At 37.7% G+C, this 25,470-nt stretch overlaps 1 protein-coding gene across 5 annotated transcripts in view; it reads right to left on the reverse strand.

The window, feature by feature from the left end:
- Positions 1–211: 211 nt before the first annotated feature.
- The window catches only part of NPHP3 (nephrocystin 3), a 49,040-nt gene continuing 23,781 nt past the window's right edge, over positions 212–25,470 (reverse strand). The window contains exons 16-28 of one of the 5 annotated variants that reach the window (XM_032333179.1): positions 24,020–24,158; positions 22,030–22,194; positions 12,116–12,210; positions 11,447–11,569; positions 8,677–8,866; positions 8,271–8,512; positions 7,197–7,383; positions 5,865–5,992; positions 4,321–4,561; positions 2,479–2,604; positions 1,800–1,915; positions 606–779; positions 212–386 (exon numbers count right to left, since the gene is read on the reverse strand). In XM_032333179.1, the coding sequence (XP_032189070.1) occupies positions 374–386; positions 606–779; positions 1,800–1,915; positions 2,479–2,604; positions 4,321–4,561; positions 5,865–5,992; positions 7,197–7,383; positions 8,271–8,512; positions 8,677–8,866; positions 11,447–11,569; positions 12,116–12,210; positions 22,030–22,194; positions 24,020–24,158 (1,939 nt within the window). In that variant the 3' untranslated portion in view covers positions 212–373. Of the gene's footprint in view, positions 780–1,799; positions 1,916–2,478; positions 2,625–4,320; positions 4,562–5,864; positions 5,993–7,196; positions 7,384–8,270; positions 8,513–8,676; positions 8,867–11,446; positions 11,570–12,115; positions 12,211–22,029; positions 22,195–24,019; positions 24,159–25,470 lie in introns of those variants that run through there. The other 4 variants (XM_032333187.1, XM_032333198.1, XM_032333209.1 and 1 more) reach the window with 4 other exon arrangements.

The raw sequence follows: 25,470 nt of genomic DNA on the forward strand, positions 1-25,470 counted from the left end.
CTGCATTAATAACTTCAGATTATGCGGATACATATAACACAGCAGAACAATGTAGAGAGAGTGGAAAGCAGAGGGCTTAGCCCAGTGTGCTCTTGGAAAAGGTAGAATTTTTAAAAATGTAGCAGAGACAACTGTTACTAGTTCATTTCACAGAAAACAGTTCAAACCTTCCATAAACATTATCCCTTTATTCCTTGAAACTTTTCTTTGAGGTAGAGATTTGGGCCAGGCTACCGCTGAAAAGCACAACCAGGAATGGTGCGGCCAACATAGCTCTTGAGAGATGGAAGAATTATGGAACTGAACTCCTTGTTTTCATAGCTATGCCAGGTCTTGTTGAACAGAGAACAACCACTCTTCATGATCAGTTTCATCATTTTAGGGTTCTAATGTGTCCATATCCATGGATATAAAAAATTAGAAAGTTAATTCTTTTAAGCAGCTAATATACAATCATGACTCAAACTTCAATGTAGTCTTATGCAATTTCACTCAAATATCAGTTAAGTCACACAAACTCAAAATTCTTTAAATTCTTATCTTCCAAATGTTTCTTAATTATTTAATCCTAACGTGCATTTACAATGAATTGTAATTGCTATTACCTCTGTCCTTGAAGGAAAACATTAGGAGAATGGGTTGTTTTTAAGCTAAATGTGTCTCCACTTGAGGAGGGTCGGGAAGGAGCTTTTCCACCCAAAAGTGACGTTTCTGCTTCTTTTATTTCCATTGCCCTTTTGTATAGTTCAGCAGCTTTTTCAAAATCCCCTTCTTCATAGCTTTGAGAGAAAAAAATAATTAAAATGAGAATATACCCTCTTAAATGGGAATGACCTTATAGGGGGGCGCCTAAGTGGCTCCGTGGGTTAAAGCCTCTGCCTCCGGCTCAGGTCATGATCTCAGGGTCCTGGGATTGAGTCCCACATCGGGCTCTCTGCTCAGCGGGGAGCCTGCTTCCCACCCCCGCCTGTCTCTGCCTACTTGTGATCTCTGTCTGTCAAATTAAAAAAAAAAAAAAAAAAAAAACCTTATAGGATACAGAATAACAAGTTGTGGATAATTCCCCATTTTCTCCTATTTCCAGTGTGTGTATTCACTCAGGCAGACCTGTAAAACAGAATTCCCAGACTCTTCTCTCTGAACTGCTAACATGTATCTTAGTGCCTCATACATATACCACTAAGAACATGTTGTAATGGATGCAATGGATTGCTAATGGGAAGTCTCTGCATCCGGATATGCACAAACACAGACAAAGCAAAATCAATATGCACTTTTTTTAGAGAGAGAGAAAAGTGTGTACATGGGGTGTGTACATGGGGTAGGAGCAGAGGGGAAGAGAGAGAATCTTGAGCAGGCTCCAGGCCCAGTGTGGAGCCCAGTACAGGGTTTGACCAGGGCGCAGTCTCACAGCCCTGAGATCATGACCTGAGCCAAAACCAAGAATCAGATGCATAACTACTGAGCTACCTAAGCACCCCCAAGTCAACATTCACTTAATGGTAAATTAATTTTTGAGGACAGTACATTGCCCATATTACCCCCAGAACCAGTTAGCTGCAAATGTAAATCATCTTTCACTATTTACATGATACATTCTTCTACAGAACAGATTATGCAACATTGATTTCACTTCCGGATACCACTTTAGTATCTTGAAGTAAGTCAACACAAAACAACCCCTTCCCCTCTTCCAAGAAAAAACAATTAGCATTAAATATTGTGTTCTGTGATAAGTCAAATTAAAGCTGTTCTAAAATGGGGTTTGGCTGTTATTAGGAAGCTGAAAAAATTCTTACCTAAGCACGGCTAAATTTTTTAATGTTTCTCCAACTCGAGGATGCATCCGACCCAGGCTGTCTTCATAAATCTTTAATGCTCTTTCATATAATGGCAAGGCTTCCATGTGTTTTTTCTTATTAAAAAAAGCAGTAATATTCACTTGAACACACTGAGCTGCTGAAATTACTATTAACATTCTTAGACTAAGCTGATCTACTGGGGTAAGTCCCTTTAAAAAGTTAATATCCTCCTACAGATAAAAAATTTATTACTGATCATCATGGTAGAAGCATATAATAGAAAGTCAGAAACCTAAGTTTTAGACCCAGCTTGGTGACTACTGACCTGAATCCAATAATATAAGCAAAAACCTGTTTCCTTATTGCTCAGTGGGTATATGTGCTTTTCACCTATCATGGGCAAATGCCACAGCTTAAAGATAGTATTAGACATAGAGAGGTACGAGTCTCCAGGATTAAAATTGAAACTTATGCAATGAACTAAATAAAAAATACTCAGTTGGTGTTTTACACTAACCATCTTACAAATCTATCTTCAATAATTTCTCAAATAGGAAAGGAAGCATTAGTAATCTTAAATTTTCTTCAGTTACTTTTACTGTGCCACATCTATTTCATGTTTATATTTCATACCTTAAAATCATTCATAAAGAGTTATTAATATGTGGGAACTTACCATTTGGCTATAGAGAACAGCTAAGTTCACCAGGGCAGTAGCTACACTGGGGTGCTTTGGGCCAAAGGATTTCTGCCGAATTTCAACAGCCAGCTCATACAAAGGTACAGCTTTGTCAAGTTTCCCCTAAAAAACAAAAGTGAAATCTAACAAAAATATTAAAATAATAAATACTATCTGATCAAATCTTTTCCCATAAATAAAATTTTCTATTAGTAATTTTGAGGAAAAAATTTCAGAAATAATCTTCTCACACTTTAATGGTTCAGTTTATAGATAACTGAAATCTAATGGGATATGTATAAAGCTACATTGAATGTAAAAATACTTTCTTTGATAATTCAGAAAGCCCTTTCATAAAGCTTGCCCAGTATCACTCAGTTCCCAGTGAAGTAAAAATATGCCAGTAGAATGTTTGCTACTGTATATAATTTAGATACCACATCAAAAATAAAATCTCATTTCCCACCAAATCCCTTCAAGATTCTTTAATTTTTTAAAAAGATTTTATTTATTAGAGAGAGAGATGCTGAATCAACTGAGCCACCACGGTCGTCCTCTAATTATTTCTTTTTCACTTGAAAGTTGGGCAAAAGGATGCCTGGGTGGCTCAGTTGGCTGCCTTTGGCTCAGGTCACAATCCCAGGGTTCTGGGATCAAGTCCTGCATTGGGAGGTCCTTGCTCAGCAGGGAGCTGCTTCTCTCTCTCCCTCTGCCTGCCACTCTGCCTGCTTGCTCTCTCTCTGACGAATAAATAAATAAATAAATAAAAATCTTAAAAAAAAAAATTGGGCAGAAATAGCAACAATGCATTGTTCTTACTAAAGCATTAACTTCAGGGCCAGGTTGACCAGCAAGGGTCTCACAAAGTCTAAAGATATTTTAGTCTATGTAGCTCTCTAACTGCATTAAATGAAATGAAATCAGACTTCGCTGGCATTTTTTTTTTTTTTTTTAAGAACAGCTACAAAAATTCCAAAAATCACTTAAGCTAGAACCCTAGGGAAAAGAATGGTTACATTTCATTATAGGGAAAGAAAAGAAACCATGAAATTTATTTATTTTTAAAGATTTTATTTATTTGACAGAGATCTCAAGTAGACAGAGAGGCAGGCAGAGAGAGGAGGAAGCAGGCTCCCTACAGAGGAGAGAGCCCAATGCCGGTCTCAATTCCAGGACCCTGGGATCATGACCTGAGCCGAAGGCAGAGATTTTAACCCACTGAGCCACCCAAGTGCCCTGAAACTGTGAAATTTAAATGCTCATTTATTCACCTACAGAGATTCCTCCTTCACCTTTGACAGCTAGGTGATTTGCTGTGTTTATGGCTGCTTAACTCATAAAACTTAATAGTGGTTGAATTTTAGAACTTCTGAAATAATAAGTTCCAATTAGAATGTTGATGAATGCATTTGTATTTGGAATATATTTTAATAAAATTACACCAGTACCTTATTTAAGTCTGATATAATTTTTTTTAATGTTCTACTCAGCTATTTGTTAAAAAATTTAATCATCATGATTGAGAAGTTCATAAAAAATAATCTGTCCATCAGAAGACAAATTTTTTTGTGTGTGTGAATTTTTAAAAAAAATTTTTATTTATTTATTTGACAGAGACACAGCAAGAGAGGGAATACAAGCAGTAAAGGGAAAGGGAGAAGCAGGTTTCCCACCATAAAGGGAGCCCGATGAGGGGCTTGATCCCAGGACCCTGGGATCATGACCTGAGCTGAAGGCAGACACTTAACTGACTGAGCCACCCACACACCCCAAGACAAATTATTTTGCTGACAGTAATTATGACTTAAAATACATGTAAGCATGCCACAGATTACTTACCATTTTCTTATACAAGATTGCAAGATGCTTCACTGTGTAGGCCAAAGAAGGGTGATCAGGAGCTAGTGCTCGTCTCCGAATGTCTAAAGCTCTTTCATAAAGTTCTTCTGCTTTATCATACTGTTTCTTTTCATTGCATAGAGCTGCCAGATTATTTAAAGACTGGGCACAGTCAGGGTGATCTGGTCCTAGGACTCGCTCTCTCATTTCTAAGGACCGCTTCAGAAACTGGTCAGCAGTTCTATGAACAAAACCCCAAAATGGTTTAAATAATTTATTCTCTAAAGACTCCTTGGCCCTAGTTAGGTAGAGAACTGAAGCATTTTTATTCTTTTTTTTTTTTTTAATTTTTATTTTATTTTATTTTTAAAGATTTTATTTATTTATTTGACAGAGAGAAATCACAAGTAGATGGAGAGGCAGGCAGAGAGAGAGAGAGAGGGAAGCAGGCTCCCTGCTGAGCAGAGAGCCCGATGTGGGACTCGATCCCAGGACCCTGAGATCATGGCCTGGGCTGAAGGCAGCGGCTTAACCCACTGAGCCACCCAGGCACCCCAGCATTTTTATTCTTAAATCCAAGACAGTTGATATGAGGGATTTGGCTCAAAGTCCTTTCTCTCCCTCTTTCCTAGTCCATATCCCTCCCTGCTCTTTTCCAAAAAATAAAAATGATAGTGTGAGGGCCTAAAGTAGCTAGATGATTGCCTCAGTTCTCCACTTCGACTTTTCCTAAAAGACAAACCCATATTTTCCAAAACAAACTTTTGATACCTTTAAATAAAATAAAAAGACCTAATTCAAAAGATTTTGGTATTCATTGTTTTCCCCTTTGAAGTAGCTAATATATAAATTTTTTAAAATTTCTTTTCAGCATAACAGTATTCATTATTTTTGCACCACACCCAGTGCTCCATGCAATACGTGCCCTCCCCAATACCCACCACCTGGTTCCCCGAATCTCCCACCCCCCGCACCCACCGCTCCTTCAAAACCCTCAGGTTGTTTTTAATTGAAGTATCCCTTCCGAAGCCAGATAAGTATTTGTTACGTTTTTCTGACATCCAGAGTATCAAATGTGTTAGTTTTCTGAAATCCAAAGAAGCCCAAAACCACTTTTTTAGAGTATAAATATTAACATCTTTTATAATAAATATAAATATTAACAAATATTAACATCTTATAAGTCCAAATGAACTGAAGACCCAAACTAGCAGCCATCTACATTCTATCCTTTATTCTCCCTTGGTGCCAAGTTTTTTCTGTGAATTCTCATCTATGCAAAACACTTTTTGTAATCATATAAAACATACTAGGGATGCTACAGAATAACTTTTTTAGCTAATAAAAGAAACAATGTGACAAGAAACCATGAAAAAATGCCATGGCCTTTGTTAAGCGTAGCTGTATGTTCAACTCACCACACGTGAAATCTGGCATGGTTTCTGTCAATTTTTTCTAGCTTGACTTGATAGAAATGGAAAGTAGCTTTCCACGTGAGAGACACAATGGACACTTATTTTTATTATTAGCACCATGGTACTCACTCCAGGTTATTCTGAAGGTAGTAGAGAACGCCCAGCTCATTGAGGGTCCGAGCATTGTCAGGTGTGTCCTTTCCTAACGTGAGCTCTTCTAACTGCAGGGCTCGTCTACGTAAAAGGGCAAATCCATACTGAAGCAAACACAAATGGAGAATAGGTACCAAGTTAAGGGCAGTCTTTGATTCTGAAACACTACACTGGAGCTCTATGAAATCCTTTCTCCTTTTGCTCCCTTTAAAGTAGGTAACAATTAGTTTAAGTATCACACTGAATTAATCCAGTGGATATTGCAAGTGCATATACTTCCACCTGACATCACATTCTAAAATTCAGTAAAACCTGTTTTGAGAAAGTGATGATAAGCTATTTTAGCAAAGTGAACTGAGTCCCAAGGGCTTTGAAAAGATCAGGACACAGAATTAACCTGCAGATATTTACCAATCCCATGGCTTTAAGTGTTTAACTTAAAAAAATCAGGTACTTAAAACTGCACCCAGCACTTGAAAAATAGTAGACAAATAAATCATAGAGATCAAACGCACAGTATAGTGAATGTAGACAATACTGTATTACAATCATCAAACTTGCTAAAAGATTAGATCTTAACTATTCCCACCACAAAAAAGAAAGAATTATGTGATGTGACAGAGGTGCTGTCACTACGATGGCCATTATATTACAATATAGAATGTATCAAATTAGCATGCTATACATCTTAAATTTATACAACGTTGTGTGTCAGATATTATTCAATTTAAAAAACGTACATAGCATTTGAAATTAAAACAGGCTATATTTAGATTTTATCAGCAGCTTGGAAAAATGAAAACAATTTTATGTGTGTGTGCTCAAAGGTAAGAATTTCCTTGCATTTGAGTCTAACATATTAAAATTTTTAATTTGCCTTTCCTTTACAGATTGAAGCAGCTTTTAAGTTCATCTTCCAAAGTCTAACCTTCAAATGAACCTTATAGTCCCACTTTAAAAAAAGCAAAAAAAAAAAAAAAATTTCCCATGTTTACTGAGATATAATTGCCATAAAACATTGTGTAAGTTTAAGGTGTACAACATAATGATTTCACATATGTATATACTGCAAAATAACCATAGTATATTGTTTTATATACTTTTTAAAAGTCTGCAAAGTTGTATTTCTCAGTAACACTAATACTTAAACATGTATTATATATATATGACAATGTTAGTATTTTTATAGAAATCACTTTAATATCTCAAGTTCTTAAACATGTGAGGTATACACAGCTATATTATGATACTCAGAGATGCTCTTTTCCTCTAGTTTAAAACCACAACACAAAAGAAATCTCTCATTACCAGGTTGCCTTTTCTCCTTGTAGCCTTCTGACGAATTTTAAAGGATTTTTTCCTAAAATGTTCAGCTTGTTCATATCTTAAAAAAATAACAATAAAGTCAAACAAAAGAAACATGTCCAAAGTATCATATTTCAGTGAGATGAAAGCACCGTAAAGCTCTTTTGGGCCCTTAAATGTAGCATAATTTCTAAAAATGATAGTCACATGTAATTAAAAATCTTTAACAAAAACGCTCATAAAACAAAATCTAACAAAACATCTAATCCTCCAAGTAGCTGACATTTAACAGATTTTTAACTGATTTAACTCATTCTGAATCTCTAAAGGATATCCTAACTAAACAAAAATCTAAACTTTTAGTTTACTCCAACACCTTCTTCTGTACATGCTAATTTCTGGTGAAATATAAATGAGAAATTCACACAAAATTTGTGTGAAACAATACCTCTAGAAATTAAAAGAAAAAAATCCAATCTGTATCATTAACGATACATGATTTCTGATAGAGGAAAAGATGCATTCAGTGCGTGTCTAATAGATTTTTTTATTACACCAGGGATTGGCAAACTTTTTCTGGAATGGGCTACATAGTAAATATTTTATGCTTTGTGAGCCACATGGTCTCTACCTCAACTATGGAACACTGTTGCATCACGGAAGGAACCACAGATAATATGTACATGAAAAAATGTGACTATGTTCCAATACAACCTTATTTACAAAACAAGGGGCCTAGTGGACTTGGCCTATGGGCAATGGTTTGCAGCCCTCTATTAGCAGTGCACTTAATATTACAAAGCTAGTTAGTGAAGGAGCCCAACTTCAAACCCGACTATATGACTCCAAAGTCCATGTTCTATCATCCATTCATCTTCAAATGGAGATGAATCTTGTAGTTCTAATTTTCTGTTTACTCCACAAAGACCCGCCACCAAGAATAATCTTTGAACACGGTAGATTCAAAAGATATCGGATAAAAAATTGCACAGCCACAAAACAAAGCTTACCCCATAAGGACATTAAGAACTGTGACACCCCACCATAAAACCAGAGTATTACTGATCTAAGTCTTACTTATTTTGTTTCTGGTACAAAGTTGCCAGTGCCTCAAGTTCACGAGCAATATGGGGATGTTCCACACCATAAGCATTTTCGGAGATTTCTAAGGCCTGTTTATACAGCTGTTCCGCATTGCCAAACTTCTTCCACTGCACGTACACACTTGCTAGTTGGTGGAGGGACTGAGCTACTCTTGGGTGATCTGGATCTAAAGCTGTTTCTCGAATTTCTAGAGACCTCTGCAAAGGCACCACAGCCTATGGGGGAAAGAAAAGGTTAAAGGCCAGTACTAGTAAGTGAGATGCTATAGGATCTGCAGTCGCGTTAGCACAACAAATGAAGGCGACACTAACTCCTAGCAAGGAGAGAAAAGCCAACCAGGAAAAACCTACCCCTGCCTCCGACTCCCTGCTGGAGTTACCTGACTGAGGAGGCCTAGATCCTTGAGAAATCGCCCCAGGGTTTCATAAAGGTCAGCCAAGCAAATCATGTTCTCCTCGCCTTCGCAGCTTTTCTCATACTGCTTCAATGAATCAAAGTATTCCGCTGCCATTGCGCTTTTGTCTTTGCCAACAAACTGCCAGTAACTCAGCAACTCCGCAAAATGTCCTCTGTTTCAACCAAAAAATGTAATTTAATGAAAAACAAGCTTTAAAACCCACTACTGAATGAAAATGCCAGAATTCACGTTGGGCTGCTGATTCTTCATTAGCAGGCAGGTACAGCATAGAGGGAGATAAGACTGTACTCTGACTCTGTGTACATCCTCTGTGTCCATCCCTTCCTAGCTGCGGGGTGCTGAGCAGGTGGTGTGACCTCTTACACCTCATCATCCTTATCTGCAGAAGTGGGGGTCACCAACCCGATCTGCCTCAGGTGCTACTATAAGCAGATGACAGCAGATAGCAAGTACTCCATAATGCTGGCTGCTGTCACTACTCTTACTAAAAACATCCCATTCTGAGTGGGAGACCTCACACTGCCTTCTTTCCCAATTAGCTAAATGCTACAGCTGAATCTAATTCCATCTGTCCTTCCTGGCCCACTTAGATGTCCCTCTTTGCCAGCTGCTTTCTGCTCTAAATCTCATTTTTATTATAGCATTATGGGGGTGGTTTGGTAATTTATTTATTTTATGAGACATAATTGACATCCAAATTTATTAGCTTCAGGTGTACAACTCATGATTTGATATTTGTATATACAGTAGTCTGCCTTTGCCCCGGCTTCCCTTTCTCCAGTTTCAGTTAGTGGCCATCAACCACGGTCTGGGAGCAGATGCTCCTCCTTTGACGTAAGGTCAGAAGATCAATAGGAGCCCGTGGCTCCAGCACAATGCTTACTCCATTCACCTCACTTCATCTCATCACTGGGGCATTTATCATCTCACATCACCACGAGAAGAAGGATCAGTCCAGTAAGATATTTTGAGAGACAGACCACATTCATATAACCTTTATTATAGTATATTGTTACAATTATTCTATCTCATTATTAGTTATTGCTGTTAATGTCTTATTATGCCCAATTCACAAATTAAACTTTATCACAGGTACGTATGTACAGGGAAAGACAATATATATAGGGCTCAGTATTATCTGTGGTTTCAGACACCCACTGAGGGTCTTGGAAAGTATCCCTCCATGGGAAGGGGAAACTACTGTATGGCAAAATGATCACCAGAGTAAGTCTAATTAATGTCTGTCCCTGTACATAATTGTAATCCCTGTTAAAGGATTTTTTTTTCTTGTGATGAGAACTTTTAAGACCTACCTTCTTAGCAGCTTTAAGATATGCAATACAGAATTATCAACTGTAGTCTCCATGCTGTACACCACATCCCCAAGACTTATTTATGACTGGAAGTTGTTACCTTTCTATTCCTTTTACCCACTTTGCCCACTCTGACAATTACTAATCTCTTCTCTGCACCAAGGGCATGTTGACTTTTGTTTTTGTTTTTTAGATTCCAGGTATAAGTGAGATCATATAGTATTTGTCTTTCTCTAGCTTATTTCACTTAGCGTAATGTCCTAAGGATCCATCCATGTTATTGCAAATGCCAAGATTTTGTACTTTTTATGGCTGAATAATATTCCATTGTTTGTATGTAATGTGCACATTTATACACACACACACGCACATCTTCTTTATCAATTCATCTATCAAGGGACACTTAGGTTGTTTCCTATTTTGACTATTGTAAATAATGCTATAATGAACATGGGGGTGCATATATCTTCTCAAATTATTGTATTTGTTTTCTTGAGATAAACAGCAAGAAGTGAAATTGCTGGGTCATATTGCAGTTCTAGTTTAAATTTTTTAAGGAACCTCATACTGTTTTCCACAGTCACTGTCCCAAATTACATTCCTACCAATAGTACATGATCCCTTTTCTCTACATCCTTGCCAGCATTTGTTATCTCTTGTTTTCTTGGTGATAGTAATTCCAACAGGTGTGTGATGATATCTCATTTTAATTTTTAATTTGTATTTCCCTGATGACTAGTGATGTTGAACATCTTTTCATGTATCTGTTGGCCATCTGAATGTCTTTTTAGAAAAATATTCAGATCCTCTGCCCATTTTTTTTTTTTAAAGATTTTATTTATTTATTTGACAGAGAGAGATCACAAGTAGGCAGAGAGGCAGGCAGAGAGAGAGGAGGAAGCAGGCTCCCTGCTGAGCAGAGAGCCCGATGCGGGACTCGATCCCAGGACCCTGAGATCATGACCTGAGCCGAAGGCAGCGGCTTAACCCACTGAGCCACCCAGGCGCCCCCCTCTGCCCATTTTTAAATCAGATTCTTGTTATTGATTTGTAGTTCTTTATATATTTTAGATGTTAACCCCTTTGCAGATATACGATTTGCAAATATTTTCTCTCATTCAGTCGGCTACCTTTCCATTTTGTTTATGGTTTCCTTTGCTGTGCAGAAGCTTTCTTAGTTTGATGTGATTCCACTTGTTTATTTTGCTTTTGTTGCCTTTGCTTTTTGTATCAGATACAAGAAATCATCAGCAAGACTGATGTCAAGCAGTTTACTGCCTATGTTTTCTGGGAGTTCTATGGCTTCAGGTCTTATATTAAAGCTAAATTTAAAATGCCATTTTTCTTTGTTATACCAAATAACCACTTAACTCTGTTTATTTTTTTTGCAGAAGGTGTTCTACAAATAAGTTTCTTACCTTTTATAAAGATTTTGAGACACAAAGAGATTGAGAAGGCAATCATGCAACTTCTGTTTACTTCCCTGCTGCTGAAAAAGCCAAGGGAGCTCATCTGCACTTCTCCAAGTCACTCGGTCCTGACTGTCAGAATGGACAGGACAACACTCAGTAATACCTGCCAACAAGGAAATTACCTCCAAAGTCTTCAGACAAATGTTGAAGGGAGAAAAATGTGTTTGGCATCTATCTCCAACTCTTTAAATATAATCAATACTGAGAAAATTAGGTCAAAATCAGAAACTCTAAGAAATAATCTAAGAAAATAAATACAGTGATATCAGGACCACTCATCAAATTCTCAAGGTGTTTTCCTAAATTTGAGCTTTTGAAAAAAAAATCAACGCAAATATATAAACACGGTATACAGACACACACATATTTTTGAACGATTAAACTGGAATAAATAATAAAATGATCTTATATTGATTTCATGTAAGTTTAAATCTTTAGCATGATATTAAAAGACTTACATAATAATCTCTTGTTCTTTTGACATTAACAGGGAAGATGAATAAATCTTTTCTATAATAATTAAATTTTTATACATTAAGTTATAAGCAAAGGAAGAGAGAAGTAAAGACAGGGGTAAAACATGTTGCAGAAGAATAATATGGACATTCATAATACCTTAGCTGCATGGTGAAATAGTTGATTAGCTTTTGTCTACATGAAGAAACAATGGCTGGATCATCCATGTATTCCAGTCTTACTGTTTCCCAAGCCTGGGAAGAAAAAGAAAAAATATTGCAGTTTATTTTCTGTAAGTCCCCATATATCTAACAATTAATTTATAAACAAGAATTTGTAATTTAATTTTACAGATGTATAATAGAGATGGCAAAAGACTTTTAAAATTCAGGATATGTTTATGTGATAAACTGATAAAGAATAAAAATCTCCTGGAAGCACTTAAAACACAATTTAATTTAAACTTCTAGTTACTGCAGTAAAAATTATCAGAAATGTAGACTGAAAAAGTACTGGAAAGACTATATTTAAGCAATACACAATAGAGAAAGACAAGCCTGTGAAATTACAAACATAGTACACCTGCAAATATAACGCAGCATACTCCCATGAAAGACTTCATTCACATTTGTATACATATAAGTCAACCACGGCATTGCAGATGGATAAGAATTATACCATTTGATAGTATTTACTACTATATACTAGACGTCATGCCTAGGACCTTACTAGGATCAAGAATCTGTCGATTCACTTCACAACCTCTGTAGTAGGCTAGAAAAATCTGCCCAAGGCTTACAGAATTTACCCAAGGTTACAGAGCTGTTAGCTGTGAAGAGCCAAATTGTGAACTAAGGCATGCTCACTTGATGAGCCCAAGCTCTTAAAACATAAATAATGACACCAGCAATCAATAATACATACAATTGAAAAAAATATTTTTTCCTCTTTCAGAAAGAAACTGCTTTTTAAAGAATTTTAAGTCCCTCTTTATCCCCAGTTTCAGTTTCTGCAGCCTTAGCTGCCCATGGGCAACTGGGATTTGAAGGGAGATGATCCTCCTTTGATATTATAGTCAGAAGGTCCATATGATGTAATGCTAGATCACAGTGCCCACATCATTCGCCTCACTTCACCTCATCAGGTAGGCATTTTACCGGTAATCTCACATCATTACAAGAAGGGTGAGTACACTATAATAAGATATTTTGAGAGAGACCACATTCACATAACTTGGGAGTACAGTATATTGTTACAACTGTTCTGTTTTATTATTATGTTTGTTAATCTCTTACTACCCCTAAATTGAAAATTTAACTTTATCATGAGTATGTACTTAAAGAAAAAACATAGTGTATATGGGGCCTGGTACTATCCCGGTTTCAGGCATTAACTGGGGGTCTCAGAAGGTGTCTGCTGGGGATAAGAGGGCACTGCTATAATAGTCATTTCATAAAGGTACTTCATAAAAATGTTAGCCCAATTTTACATTTAATCTAAAATCACTGCAAAAAATTTGGTAATGCCAAATTTCAGATTTCAATTTTGTCTTATAGTTGAAACATTTAAAATAGCATGATGTATGATGGCTTTTCAAAATTTTTTTACTTTTTAATTTAAATTCAACTAATTAATATATAATGTATTATTAGCTTCAGAGGTAGAGGTCAGTGATTCTTCAGTCTTTTTTTTTTAATGTTATATTAGCCACCACACAGGACATCATTAGTTTTTTATGTAGTTTTCCATGATTCATTGTTTGCATATAACACCCAGCGCTCCATGCAACACATGCCCTCCTTAATACCCATCACCGGGCTAACCACCCCCTGCCCCAGCAAAACCTTCAGCTTGTTTCCCGAAGTCCATAGTCTCTCAAGGCTTGTCTCCTCCTCCAAATTTCTCCACTTCATTTTTCCCTCCCTTCTCCTAATGTCCTCCATGCTATTCCTTATGTTCTACAAATAAGTGAAACCATATGATAACTGACTTTGCTTATTTCACTTAGCATAATCTCCTCCAGTTCTATCCATGTTGATGCAAATGTTGGGTATTCATCCTTTCTTGGCTGAGTAATATTTCATTGTATATATAAACCACGTCTTCTTTATCCATTTGTCTGTTGAAGGGCATCTCGGCTCCTTCCACAGTCTGGCAATTATGCACATTGCTGCTATGAACATTGGGGTGCATGTGGCCCTTCTTTTCACTACATCTATATTTTGGGGGTAAATACCCAGTAGTGCAATTGCTGGGTCATATGGTAGCTCTATTTTTAACTTATTCTGGAACCCCTACACTGTTTTCCAAGGTGGCCATACCAACTTGCATTCCCACCAACAGTGTAGGAAGGTTCCCCTTTCTCCATAACCTCTCTAACATTTATTGTTTCTTGCCTTGTCAATTTTTGCCACTATAATTGGGGTAAGGTGGTATCTTAATGTGGTTTTGATTTGGATTTCCCTGATTGTTAATAATGATGAACATTTTTTCATGTGTCTGTTAGCCATTTTATATCTTCTTTGGAGAAGTGTCTGTTCATGTATTCTGTTTCAGTCTTGGTAGTTTGTAGGTTTCTAAGAAGGCATCCATTTCTTCCAGGTTGCTTAATTTACTGGCATATAGCTGTTGATAATTATTTCTGATGATTGTTTCTATTTCCTTGGTGTTAGTCAACATCTCTCCCTTTTCATTCATAATTTTATTAATTTGGGTCCTTCTCTTCTCTTTTGGGTAAGTCTGGCCAGTGGTTTATTGATCTTATTAATTCTTTCCAAGAACCAACTTCATTGATTTGCTCTACTGTATTTCTGGTTTCTAATTCATTGATCTCTACCCTAATTTTAATTACTTCTCTTCTCATGCGTGGCTAAGGCTTTATTTTTGTTCTTTCTCTTTTCTCCAGTTCTTTAAGGTATCAACTAAATTTGTGTATTTGGGATTTTTCTTTTTTCTTTTCTTTCTTTCTTTTTTTTTTTTTTTTGAGTGAGGCTTGGATGGCTATGTATTTCCCCCTTACAACTGTCTTTGCAGTATTCCATATGTTTTGCACTGACATGTTTTCGTTCTCAACGGTTTCCAAAAATTGTAGAAGTTCTTTTTTGATTTCCTGATGACCCAAACATTCTTAAGCAGATGGTCTTTAGCTTCCAAGTGTTTGAATTTCTTCCAATTTTTTTCTTGTGACTAAGCTCCAGTTTCAAAGCATTATGGTCTGAGAATATGCAGGGAATAATCTCAATCTTTTGGTATCAGTTGAGACCTGATTTGTGACCCAGTCTGTGGTCTATTCTGTAGAGTTTTATGTGCATTCAAGATGAATGAGTATTCTGCTATTTTAGGGTGGAATGTTCTGTATATATCTAAGAGGTCCAGTTGGTCCTGTGTATCATTCAAAGCTCTCATATCTTTGTTGATTTTCTGCTTAGATGATCTGTATATTGCTGAGAGTGGAGTTTTGAGGTCTCCTACTATATTATTATCAATATGTCTCTTTATTTTGGTTAACAGCTAGCTTATGTAGTTGGCTATTCCCCTGCTGGGGGTATAGATGTTCCCCAATTTTAGATCTTCTTGTTGGATAGACCCTTTAAGAGTGATATAGCGTCCTTCTGTATCTCTAACTACAGTTTCTAGCTTAAAATTTAATTTGTCTGATATGAGAATTGCTACCCCAGCTTTCTCTTGAGGTCCACTGGCATGAAAAATGGTTCTCCATTGCTTCACTTTCAGTTTGGAAGTATCTTTAGGTGCAAAGAGTCTCTTGTAGACAGCATATGGATGGGTCATGTCTTTTTATCCAATCTGCAACCCTGCACTGTTTCATGGGAACATTTAGGTAATACACTTTGAGAGTGATTATTGAAAGATAATATTTTATTGTCATCATGTTGCCTGTGAAGTCCTTGTTTCTATAGATCATCTCTGTAAATTTCTGTTCTGTCACTCTTGGGGTCTTTCTCCTTTTATAGGACTCCTTTAATATTTCTTTCAGGGCCAGCTGGGTGGTCACATATTCTTTCAGTTTGTACCGGTCTTGGAAGCTCCTTGTCTCTCCAGCCATTCTGAATGACAGCGTGTCTGGATAAAGTATCCTTGGCAGCATATTCCTCTCACTCAGTACCCTGAACATGTCTTGCCAACCCTTTCTTGCTTACCAGGTCTCTCTAGACAGGTCTGACATTCTTCTGATGTTCCTCCCTTTGTATCTAAGAAATTGCTTCCCCCTCACTGCTTTCAAGATTATTTCCTTGGATCTAAGATTTGTAAATTGTACTATTATATGTTGTGGCATTGATCTGTTCTCATTGATCTTGGGAGGGGCCCTCTCTGCCCCTTAGACACGAATGCTTCTTTCCTTCCCCAGATTAGGGAAGTTCTCAGCTACAATTTGCTGAAATAGATCTTCTAGACCTCTCTCTCTTTTCACCCATTCAGAGATCCCAATAATTCTGATATGGAATCTTTCATTGAGCCACTATTCTCTCTCAGTTCAATACCCTGGTTTTATTTTATTTATTTATTTATTTATTTGACAAACAGAGATCACAAGTAGGCAGAGAAGCAGGCAGAGAGGGAGAGAGGAGGAAGCAGGCTCCCTGCTGAGCAAAGAGTCTGATGCAGGGCTCAATCCCAGGACCCTGGGATCATGACCTAAGCCGAAGGCAGAGGTTTTAACCCATTGAGCCACTCAGGCGCCCCTCGATACCCTGGTTTTAATTTGTTTTTCCCATGCCACCTCAGTTACCTTCTTTTCTATCATCTTATCCTCTGGCTCACTAATTTGTTCTTCTGTTTCATTTACCCTGGCAGAGTATCCAGTTTAGAGTACATTTCATTCATGGCATTTCTAAATTTTACCTGATTAGATATAATTTCTGCCCTTACAGATTATATATTGTCATTAATATTTTTCTCAAGCCTAGATATCACCTAGATAATTGTTACTCTGAAGTCAATTTCTGACATCTTGGTTATATCCATATGCATTAGTTCTGTGGCAGAGGCCTCAATCTCTGAATCTTTCCTGTGTTGGGGGTTCCTCCTCTTAGTCATTTTGTTGAGGGGTGGTTAGGGGAATGTACAGAGTCCAAATTATTGACCACAACCCAAGCAAGATGTACCTGTTTTACAGGGACCTTAAAGTTGTCCCCTCTTGTTCTTCTAGTCTGTCTTTTGGGGAGGGCCCTGCTGCGCTGTTACTCAGGCAACCCTATTTGGACAGAGTTGCCTTGCCCCCTGTGGGGGAGTGATAGGCTCAGTGAAAACCCGTTTTGGGGGGCTTTTGCTCTGTAGTGGCTTTCCGCATCTCTTCCAAGAGTCAGAGAAGAAGGGTCCATATCTCTCTGTCTCGGAACAGAGAGATCACAGAGAGATCACAGTCTGCTCTCCACTGAGCTCTCCAGGCCACACTGTCTCCCTCTCGGTCTGTGCTGCTAAATACCACAGCGTCCTGGGTTGTGTGCCCCACAGCAGCACTCCCAGCCCTCGCTCCCAGGGCCAGGCACATCTCTGTTCTTTGTGCTTCTAAAACCATAAGCCACCCCCATTTGCAAGTACGCCCCAGTAGCTTCAGATTTTAGTCTGGGGGGCTGCCCTAAAGTCCTTTCCCTGACACTACCAGTTTGGGAGTCTGAGCTCAGTCCCCAGTGTGGGAAGCTTTTGTGCTCTGGCACAAGTTCCCGGAGGCTCCCTCTCCTTCATCTTTCAATATCGCCCACAGAATCATGGCTCCCCACTTCATACCTCAAGACCAACTGCCAGAGATATTCTGTTTGTAGAGACCCAGATATATCTTCTTACATCTCAGGCTGATTTCATGGGTGTTCAGAACGGTCTGAGAGATATCTAGCTCAATTCAGGGAACCAGCTGAAATAGGATCCCCTACTCCTCCACCACCTTTTTTCTTGATTCTTCAGTCTTATATAATAATGAGGGCTCAATACATCATGTGCCCTCCTTAATGTCCATCACCCACTTACCCCATCCCCCCATCCTCTCCCCTCCAGCAAACCTGTTTGTTTCCTACGATTAAGATCTCTTGGGACGCCTGGGTGGCTCAGTTGGTTAAGCAGCTGCCTTCGGCTCGGGTCGTGATCCCAGCGTCCTGGGATCGAGTCCCACGTCGGGCTCCTTGCTCTGCAGGGAGCCTGCTTCTCCCTCTGCCTCTGCCTTCCACTCTGTCTGCCTGTGCTTGCTCTCACTCTCTCTCTCTCTCTCTGACAAATAAATAAATAAAAAAATCTTTAAAAAAAAAAAAAAAAGATCTCTTATGGTTTGTCTACATCTCTGATATTGTCTTGTTGTATTTTTCCTCTCTTCTCCACTGATCCTCTGCTTTGTTTCTTAAATTCCACATATGAGTGATATTATGCAGTAACTGTCTTTCTCTGATCGATTTACTTCACTCAGCATAATATCCTCTGGTTCCATCCACGTCATTGCAAATGGCAACATTTTATCTTTTTGATGGCTGAACAGTTTTCCATCACACACACACACACACACACACACACACACACACACACACACAAACACTCCACATCTTCTTTATCCATTTATCTGTCAATGGACACCTGGACTCTTTTCGGAGTTGGGCTATTGTGGACATTACTGCTGTAAACATTTGGGTGCACGTGCCCCTTCGGATCACTACATTTCTATCTTTGAGGTAAATACCTAATAGTGCAATTTCTGGGTCATAGAGTAGCTCTGTTTTCAACTTTTTGAGGAAAATCCATACTGTTTTCCAGAGTGGCTGCACCTGCTCACATTCCCACCAACAGTGTAAGAGGGTTCCCCTTTCTCGGCATCCTTGCCAACATCGGTCATTCCTTGATTTCTTAATTTTAGCCATTCTGACTGGTGTGAGGTGGTATCTCAATGTGTGGTTTTTTGTTTGTTTGTTTGTTTTAGATTTTATTCATTTATTTGTCACAGAGAGCGCACAAGCAGAGGGAGTGGGAGGCAGAGGGATAAACAGGTTCCCCAATAAGAAAGGAGCCCGATATGGGACTTGAAGTGCAGGACCCTGGGATCATGACTGGAGCCGAAGGTAGACACTTAACCCACTGAGTCACCCAGTCACCCAAAACCACCCATGTGCTTTTGATTTGTATTTCCCTGATACTGAGTGATGTGGAGCATTTTTTCATGTGTCTGTTGGCAATTTGTATGTCTTCTTTGCAGTCAATGCTCTACCCTTGAGCTATACCCCCATGTATGTCTTCTTTGGAGAAAAGTCTGTTTATATTTTCTGTCCATTTCTTGACAGGATTATTTGTTCTTTGGGTGTTAAGTTTGGTAAATTCTTTACAGACTTTGGATACAAATTATTTATTTGATAAGACATTTGCAAATAACTTCTTCCATTTTGTCAGTCATATTTCAGTTTTGTCAACTGTTTCCTTTGCTGTGAAAAGCTTTTTAACATCATGAAGTCCAACAGTTCATTTTTACTTTTGTTTTTCTTGCCTTTTAGAGATATCTCTAAAAAGAAATTGCTTTGGCTGAGGTCACAGAGATTGCAGCCTATATTCTCTTACATTAAGGTCTTTCATCCATTCTGAGTCTATTTTTGTGTATGGTGTAAGAAAATGGTCCAGTTTCATTCTTCTGCATGTGGATGTCCAATTTTCCAACACCATCTGTTGAAGAGACTGTCTTTTCCATTGGATATTCTTTCCCGCTTTGTCAAAAGATTAGTTGACCACAGAGTGAGGGTCCACTTCTGGGGTCTCTATTCTGTTCCATTGATATGTGTCTGTTTTTGTTCCAGAAGCATACCATCGTCCCGATTACATCTTTGTAATAGAGCTTCAAGTCTAGGATCGTGATGTCACTAGCTTTAGTTCTCTTTTTTAAATTTCTCTGGCTGTTCAGGGTCTTTTCAGATTCCATACAAATTTTAGAATTATTTGTTCCATGAAAAAAGTGGATGGTATTTTGATAGGGATTGCAATGAATGGGTAGATTGCTTTGGGTAGCATAGACATTTTCACAATTTTTGTTCTCCAATCCATGAGGAAAGAATGTTTTCCCATTCCTTTGTGTCATCCTCAATTTCTTTCATGAGTGTTCTATAGTTTCTAGAGTACAGATCCTTTACCTCTTTGATTAGATTTATTCCAATGTATCTTATGGTTTTGGGTGTAATTGTACATGGGACTGACTCCTTAATTTCTTTTTTTCTGTCTCATTGTTATTGTATAGAAATGCAACTGATTTCTGTGCATTAATTTTATATCCTGCCACTTTGCTGAATTCCTGTATGAGTTCTAGCCATTTGGGGTGGAGTCTTTTGGTTTTTCCACATATTTCAGCATATCTTGTCATTTGTGAAGACTGAGAGTTTGACTACTTCTCTGCTGATTCAGATGCCTTTTATTTCTTTTTGTTGTCTAATTGCTGAGGCTAGGACTTCTAGTAGTATGTTGAACAGCAGTGGTAATAGTGGACATCTCTTTCATGTTCCTGACCTTAGGGGAAAAGCTCAGTTTTTCCCCCACTGAGAATGAGTTTTGCTGTGGCCTTTTCCTACATGGCTTTTATGATCTTGAGGTATCTTCCCTCCACCACTACACTGTGAAATGTTTTAATCAAGAAAGGATGGTGTACTTTGTCAAATGCTTTTTCTGCATCTATTGAGAGGAGCATATGTTTCTTATCCTTTATTAATGTAGTGTGTCATGCTGATTGATTTACAGATATCGAACCACCCTTGTGGCCCCAGACTAAATCCCACTTGGTGATGGTGAATAATCCTTTTAATGTACTGTTGGATCCTATTGGCTAGTATCTTGGTGAGAATTTTGGCATCCATATTCCTCAGGGATAGTGGTCTGTAATTCACCTTTTGGTGGGGTCTTTGTCTCGTTTTGAGATCAAGGTAATGATGGCCTCATAAAGAGAGTTTGGAAGTTTTTCTTCCATTTCGATTTTTTGAAACGTCTTCAGAAGAACAGGTATTCTCTAAATGTTTGGTAGAATTCCCCTGGGAAGCTGTCTGGTCCTGGACTCTTGTCTGTTGTGAGATTTTTGATTACTGCTTCTATTTCCTTACTGGTTATGAGTCTGTTCAGGTTTTCTATTTCTTCCTGTTTTAGTTTTAGTAGTGTATAAGTTTCCAGAAATGCATCCATTACTTCCAGATTTTCTAATTTTTTTTAAAAAAATATTTTCTTTATTTATTGAGAGGGAGAGAATGAGTGGTAGGGAGAGACAGAGGGAGAAAGAGGGAGAAGCAGACTCCCCACTGAGCAGGGAGCCTGATGTGGGACTCGATCCCAGGACCCAGAGATCATGACCTATTTTTATTGATTTGAGGTGTTGACCTATTTTTACTGATTTGAGGGGAGTTTTCTGTGCCTCCTGGATTTGAATGCATGCTTCCTTCCCCAGACTACGGAAGCTGTCCACTATAATTTGCTTCAATATACCTTCTGCCCCACTCTTTCCTCTTCTGAGATCCCAATTATTTTAATATTGTTTAACTTTATGGTATGACTAATCTCTTGAATTTCTCCCCTTGTGGTCCAGTAGTTGTTTATCCATCATTTTGTCTTCTATATCACTAATTCTCTCTTCTGCCACATTTATTAAAGCTTCCATTTTATATTGCATCTCATTAATAGCCTTTTTAATTTCAATTTGATTATAATCTAGTTCTTTTATTTCTCTAGAAATGGATTCTCTAGTGTCTTCTATGTTTTTTCAAGCCTAGCTAGCTATCTTTATAATCATTATTCTGAATTCTAGTTCTGACATCTTACTTATATCCATACTGATTAGGTTCCTGGCAGTTAGTACAGCCTCTTGTTCTCTTTTTTGAGGTATGAGTTTTTCCATCTTGTCATTCTTACAGAAAGTGATTGCTTTTCTATTTGTAGACTTGCAGCTATTCTTTTCTTTGCTCTCCAGTTGAGTTCCTAGGTGTTTAGAATGATTTGATAGCTATCTAGCTGAGTTCCTGGGACCAGACAAAACTAAGATCTCCTACTCCTCTGCCATCCTGGACTATGTCCCGGTATGTTGACATTTAAAAGTAAAAAACCTAATTAAAAAAACCACTTACCTGTAGATGTTGAAACTTGAGCAAGCCACAACCATAAGTCAATAAGCACATTTTGTGTAAACTGTGAATAAGGGAGGTCAAGACAGCCCAGGAAAGCTCAGGGTAGAGTTCCATCAGTTCTGATTCACTCACACCATTGTGACTAACATTTATGAGGCAGAGAATCTAGGTAAAGAAATGAATTAAGAATGATCATAAGCCACCTCTATAAGTAAGAAAAAGCCATTAAAATTTCCATAACTCTTTTAAGGTTATTAACTTCTTATTCAAACTTATTCAAATGATTTAATAAAGCAAGAAACATATTTTTTAGAATAAAACACACTTTCCAAAAGACAATAAGCAGAAATAAGATAGTGTATACATCAAATCTAGCATGTGAAAGACAACACATAGAAAAAAGTTTGATGAAAATTAAAACCTCTGTGGGCACCTGGTGACTCAGTTAAGTATCTACCTTCAGCTCAGGTCACGATGGGGCCCTGGGTCAGGCTCCCTGCTCAGTGGGGAATCTGCCTCTCCCTGGGGAGTCTGCCTCTCCCTCTGCCCTCTGTCCCTCCCTTTCTCTTTGCTTGTGCTCTCTCTCAAACAAACAAATAAAATCTTTTTAAAAAAGAAAAAAAAATTGGAACCTCAGGAAATAGATTAAAACTAATGACAAAGTTCCAATTTGGGGAAGATGGTAGAAGAAAATGGTTCTTCTACTATAAATGCCTGTTAACATAAGACAACATATAACAAAATACCTTTAAAAGCACAAGTAAGCCTGCAAAAGGGAAAGGGAAATCCCCCAGGTGCCAAAAATGAACAGGAAAGCAAACATCGGAGGGCTAAGTGCTGGAGCTACTGTCCCTGGGGGAAGTGAGGGTACCGGCTAGGCAGCAATCTCAGTAATTTAAGGGCTTGGGTTTTCACACCCACAGTGGGGATGGAAGGTATGCCCTTAAACCTGGTAAGGTGAGTAGCTGGAACTAGAAAGCTTGCTAACACCAGAAATAAGCAACGAATAAGCAACGAATAAGCAAAACTGGAACAGAAGAGGTCAGAAAACAAACTCATGTTAATTTGTTGAGTGTGATATCCAAATCAGCAGAAATGATGTGCTATTTAGTAAAATGAAATTAGCTGGCCATATGATAAAAGATTAAAAAGCAAATTCCTTCTTCACATAATAAACAAAAATAAGTTCTTAAGGACTCACACAGGAAGAACGAAAGTGTAAAACATTTTAAAGGGAAAAATACATATGCGAGCATTTTTGTGATAACAAAATATTTTTGGATAATAGAAGATTTTTAAAATAAGATACAACAGGCAAAAACCATGAAAGAAACTATTGATAAATCTGACTTCAACAAAATAAAACTCTGTATAATGAATGATACTAAAAAGTTAAGTCAATAAACAAACTGGAAAAAGATAATTATCTGCAAACTCTGTAACAGAATTTGTATTCAGTATGCACAATGTCGAAGAGCTCCTAGAGATCAATAAGAAAGACAACTCAATTAAAACTCATGTAAGAAAACCTGAATCAGCAATTCACATAAGAGGAAACAAGACTAGCCAATACACATGAACAGATGAAAAATTTCAATGGTAATCAGGAAAATGCAAATTTCTTGAGCTATCACTTCTGGCTATAGGTACACTATGGCAGCCAGCCTTCATGTATATGCTTGAAATATACTTAAGCAAAGATTTAAAAATAATTACTATTTTCTTCAATTCACACATAAATGCAAACTTTTATGAGGTTTTTTTTTTTTTTAAGATTTTATTTATTCATTTGACAGAGATCACAAGTAGGCAGAGAGGCAGGCAGAGAGAGAGAGAGGGAAGCTGGCTCCCTGCCGAGCAGAGAGCCCGATGCGGGACTCGATCCCAGGACCCTGAGATCATGGCCTGGGCTGAAGGCAGAGGCTCAACCCACTGAGCCAACCAGGCGCCCCCAAACTTTTATGAGTTTTATAAGTTTATTATCCTTTACCTGTTTCATTAGTTCTTTATCCATATCATTTGCCATGGACTCCTGGATAGATCGCAGAGCAAGTCTATATAATGAAACAGTATCTTGACACTGGAAACACTGATGAAGGATTTTATCTAAATTGCCTGCTCTTCCAGCACTGTTGGAATTGAGAATAGATTTAATTTCTTACAGACAGCCAACATCTGTGAAAAATTTGGGGTAGATAAAAACAATGTGGTCTCTATTTTTTATACTTCAAATGAAAACAGAAATTCAATAAAACATGATATAGGAATATGACACTTGTATGGGGCTGCTTGAGTCATCAGTTTTATTTTAGTATACTAGTTAGCTCAATTCAGTGAACACATGATGGGAACCTACTATGTGTCAAGCAATTACTGCACATTATAGAACACAGAAATGAGTAAGTCATGGTTCTAATCATCTAGAAACATGCTACCTACATACAGGAAGCAGGAAAATAATTATAAATGTTATTAGTTAACCATGCAAGTTAAATTTATTTCGAGTCAGGATTTAGGAGCCATCAAGCTAAAGACAATCAGTAAAAAGGGTAGTTTGTTTTAAAATATTACACATTATTCACTAATAGCTTCTTTTTTAAATATGAAGATACATAGAGAAGAAAAAATAAGTAAAAGGTCTATAGGCCCTGTCTATAGGCCTAATAAAATTTCTAAGGGCCTAATATATATAGGAAGCCATTTCAGATTTCTTTCTAAATCGGCATTACTGTACATCAATTTTATTTAAACCAAAAGTCTCATTTATGGCCCAGCAGGCACATTGTACATCTGCCTTGTAAATGAGCAGCCTAAAGGAAAACCATCTGTCTGTAAGATATGGACCAATGGTTCTACCGTCTGCATTTTTTAATGTTAAAAAACATGATTTATCATCTTTCAAGCTTTTACAAGACATAAAAAAGGTATATAACCCATAAGAACTGTCCATTCTCCAGAGCACTTTCTTCCCCATGAAGATTGTGTTTCCCAGGCAGCTGTCCTAACTTGGGCTTGAATAAAACTCTCTTTCTTACTTTTACAGGCTCTGAAAGTTTGTTCATTTTGTGTCAACACTCTTAAAATAGCTAAATTCAATAAATATTATGGAATGTGTGGAAAGGGACTCCTGCTCTTGGAGTGGACTCAGGCCAGCTTCTGATGTTCACAGAGGCCAGATGCACTGGAGACAGTGGAAGAAGATTGTGAGAATATCACAGGCAAGTAAAAATTGTAGAAGATGTTTTCATTTCAAATCTAGTTCTTAAGATGAGAATGTGGAATTAAGAGCCAAGAGTATGAGATTCACGGTCTAGAATAGGAGTCGGGAGTACAATTACTGTCCATTGCAATGATACCAAAACCATATTCATCTTTTTTGGTCTCTGGTTGTGAAGAGACAAAGTAAGGTGAGGTATTGAAGAAGAAACATAGTTACACTTT

Source organism: Mustela erminea, chromosome 1 (genome assembly GCF_009829155.1).
Source record: "Mustela erminea isolate mMusErm1 chromosome 1, mMusErm1.Pri, whole genome shotgun sequence".
Classification (NCBI taxonomy): Eukaryota; Metazoa; Chordata; class Mammalia; order Carnivora; family Mustelidae; genus Mustela; species Mustela erminea.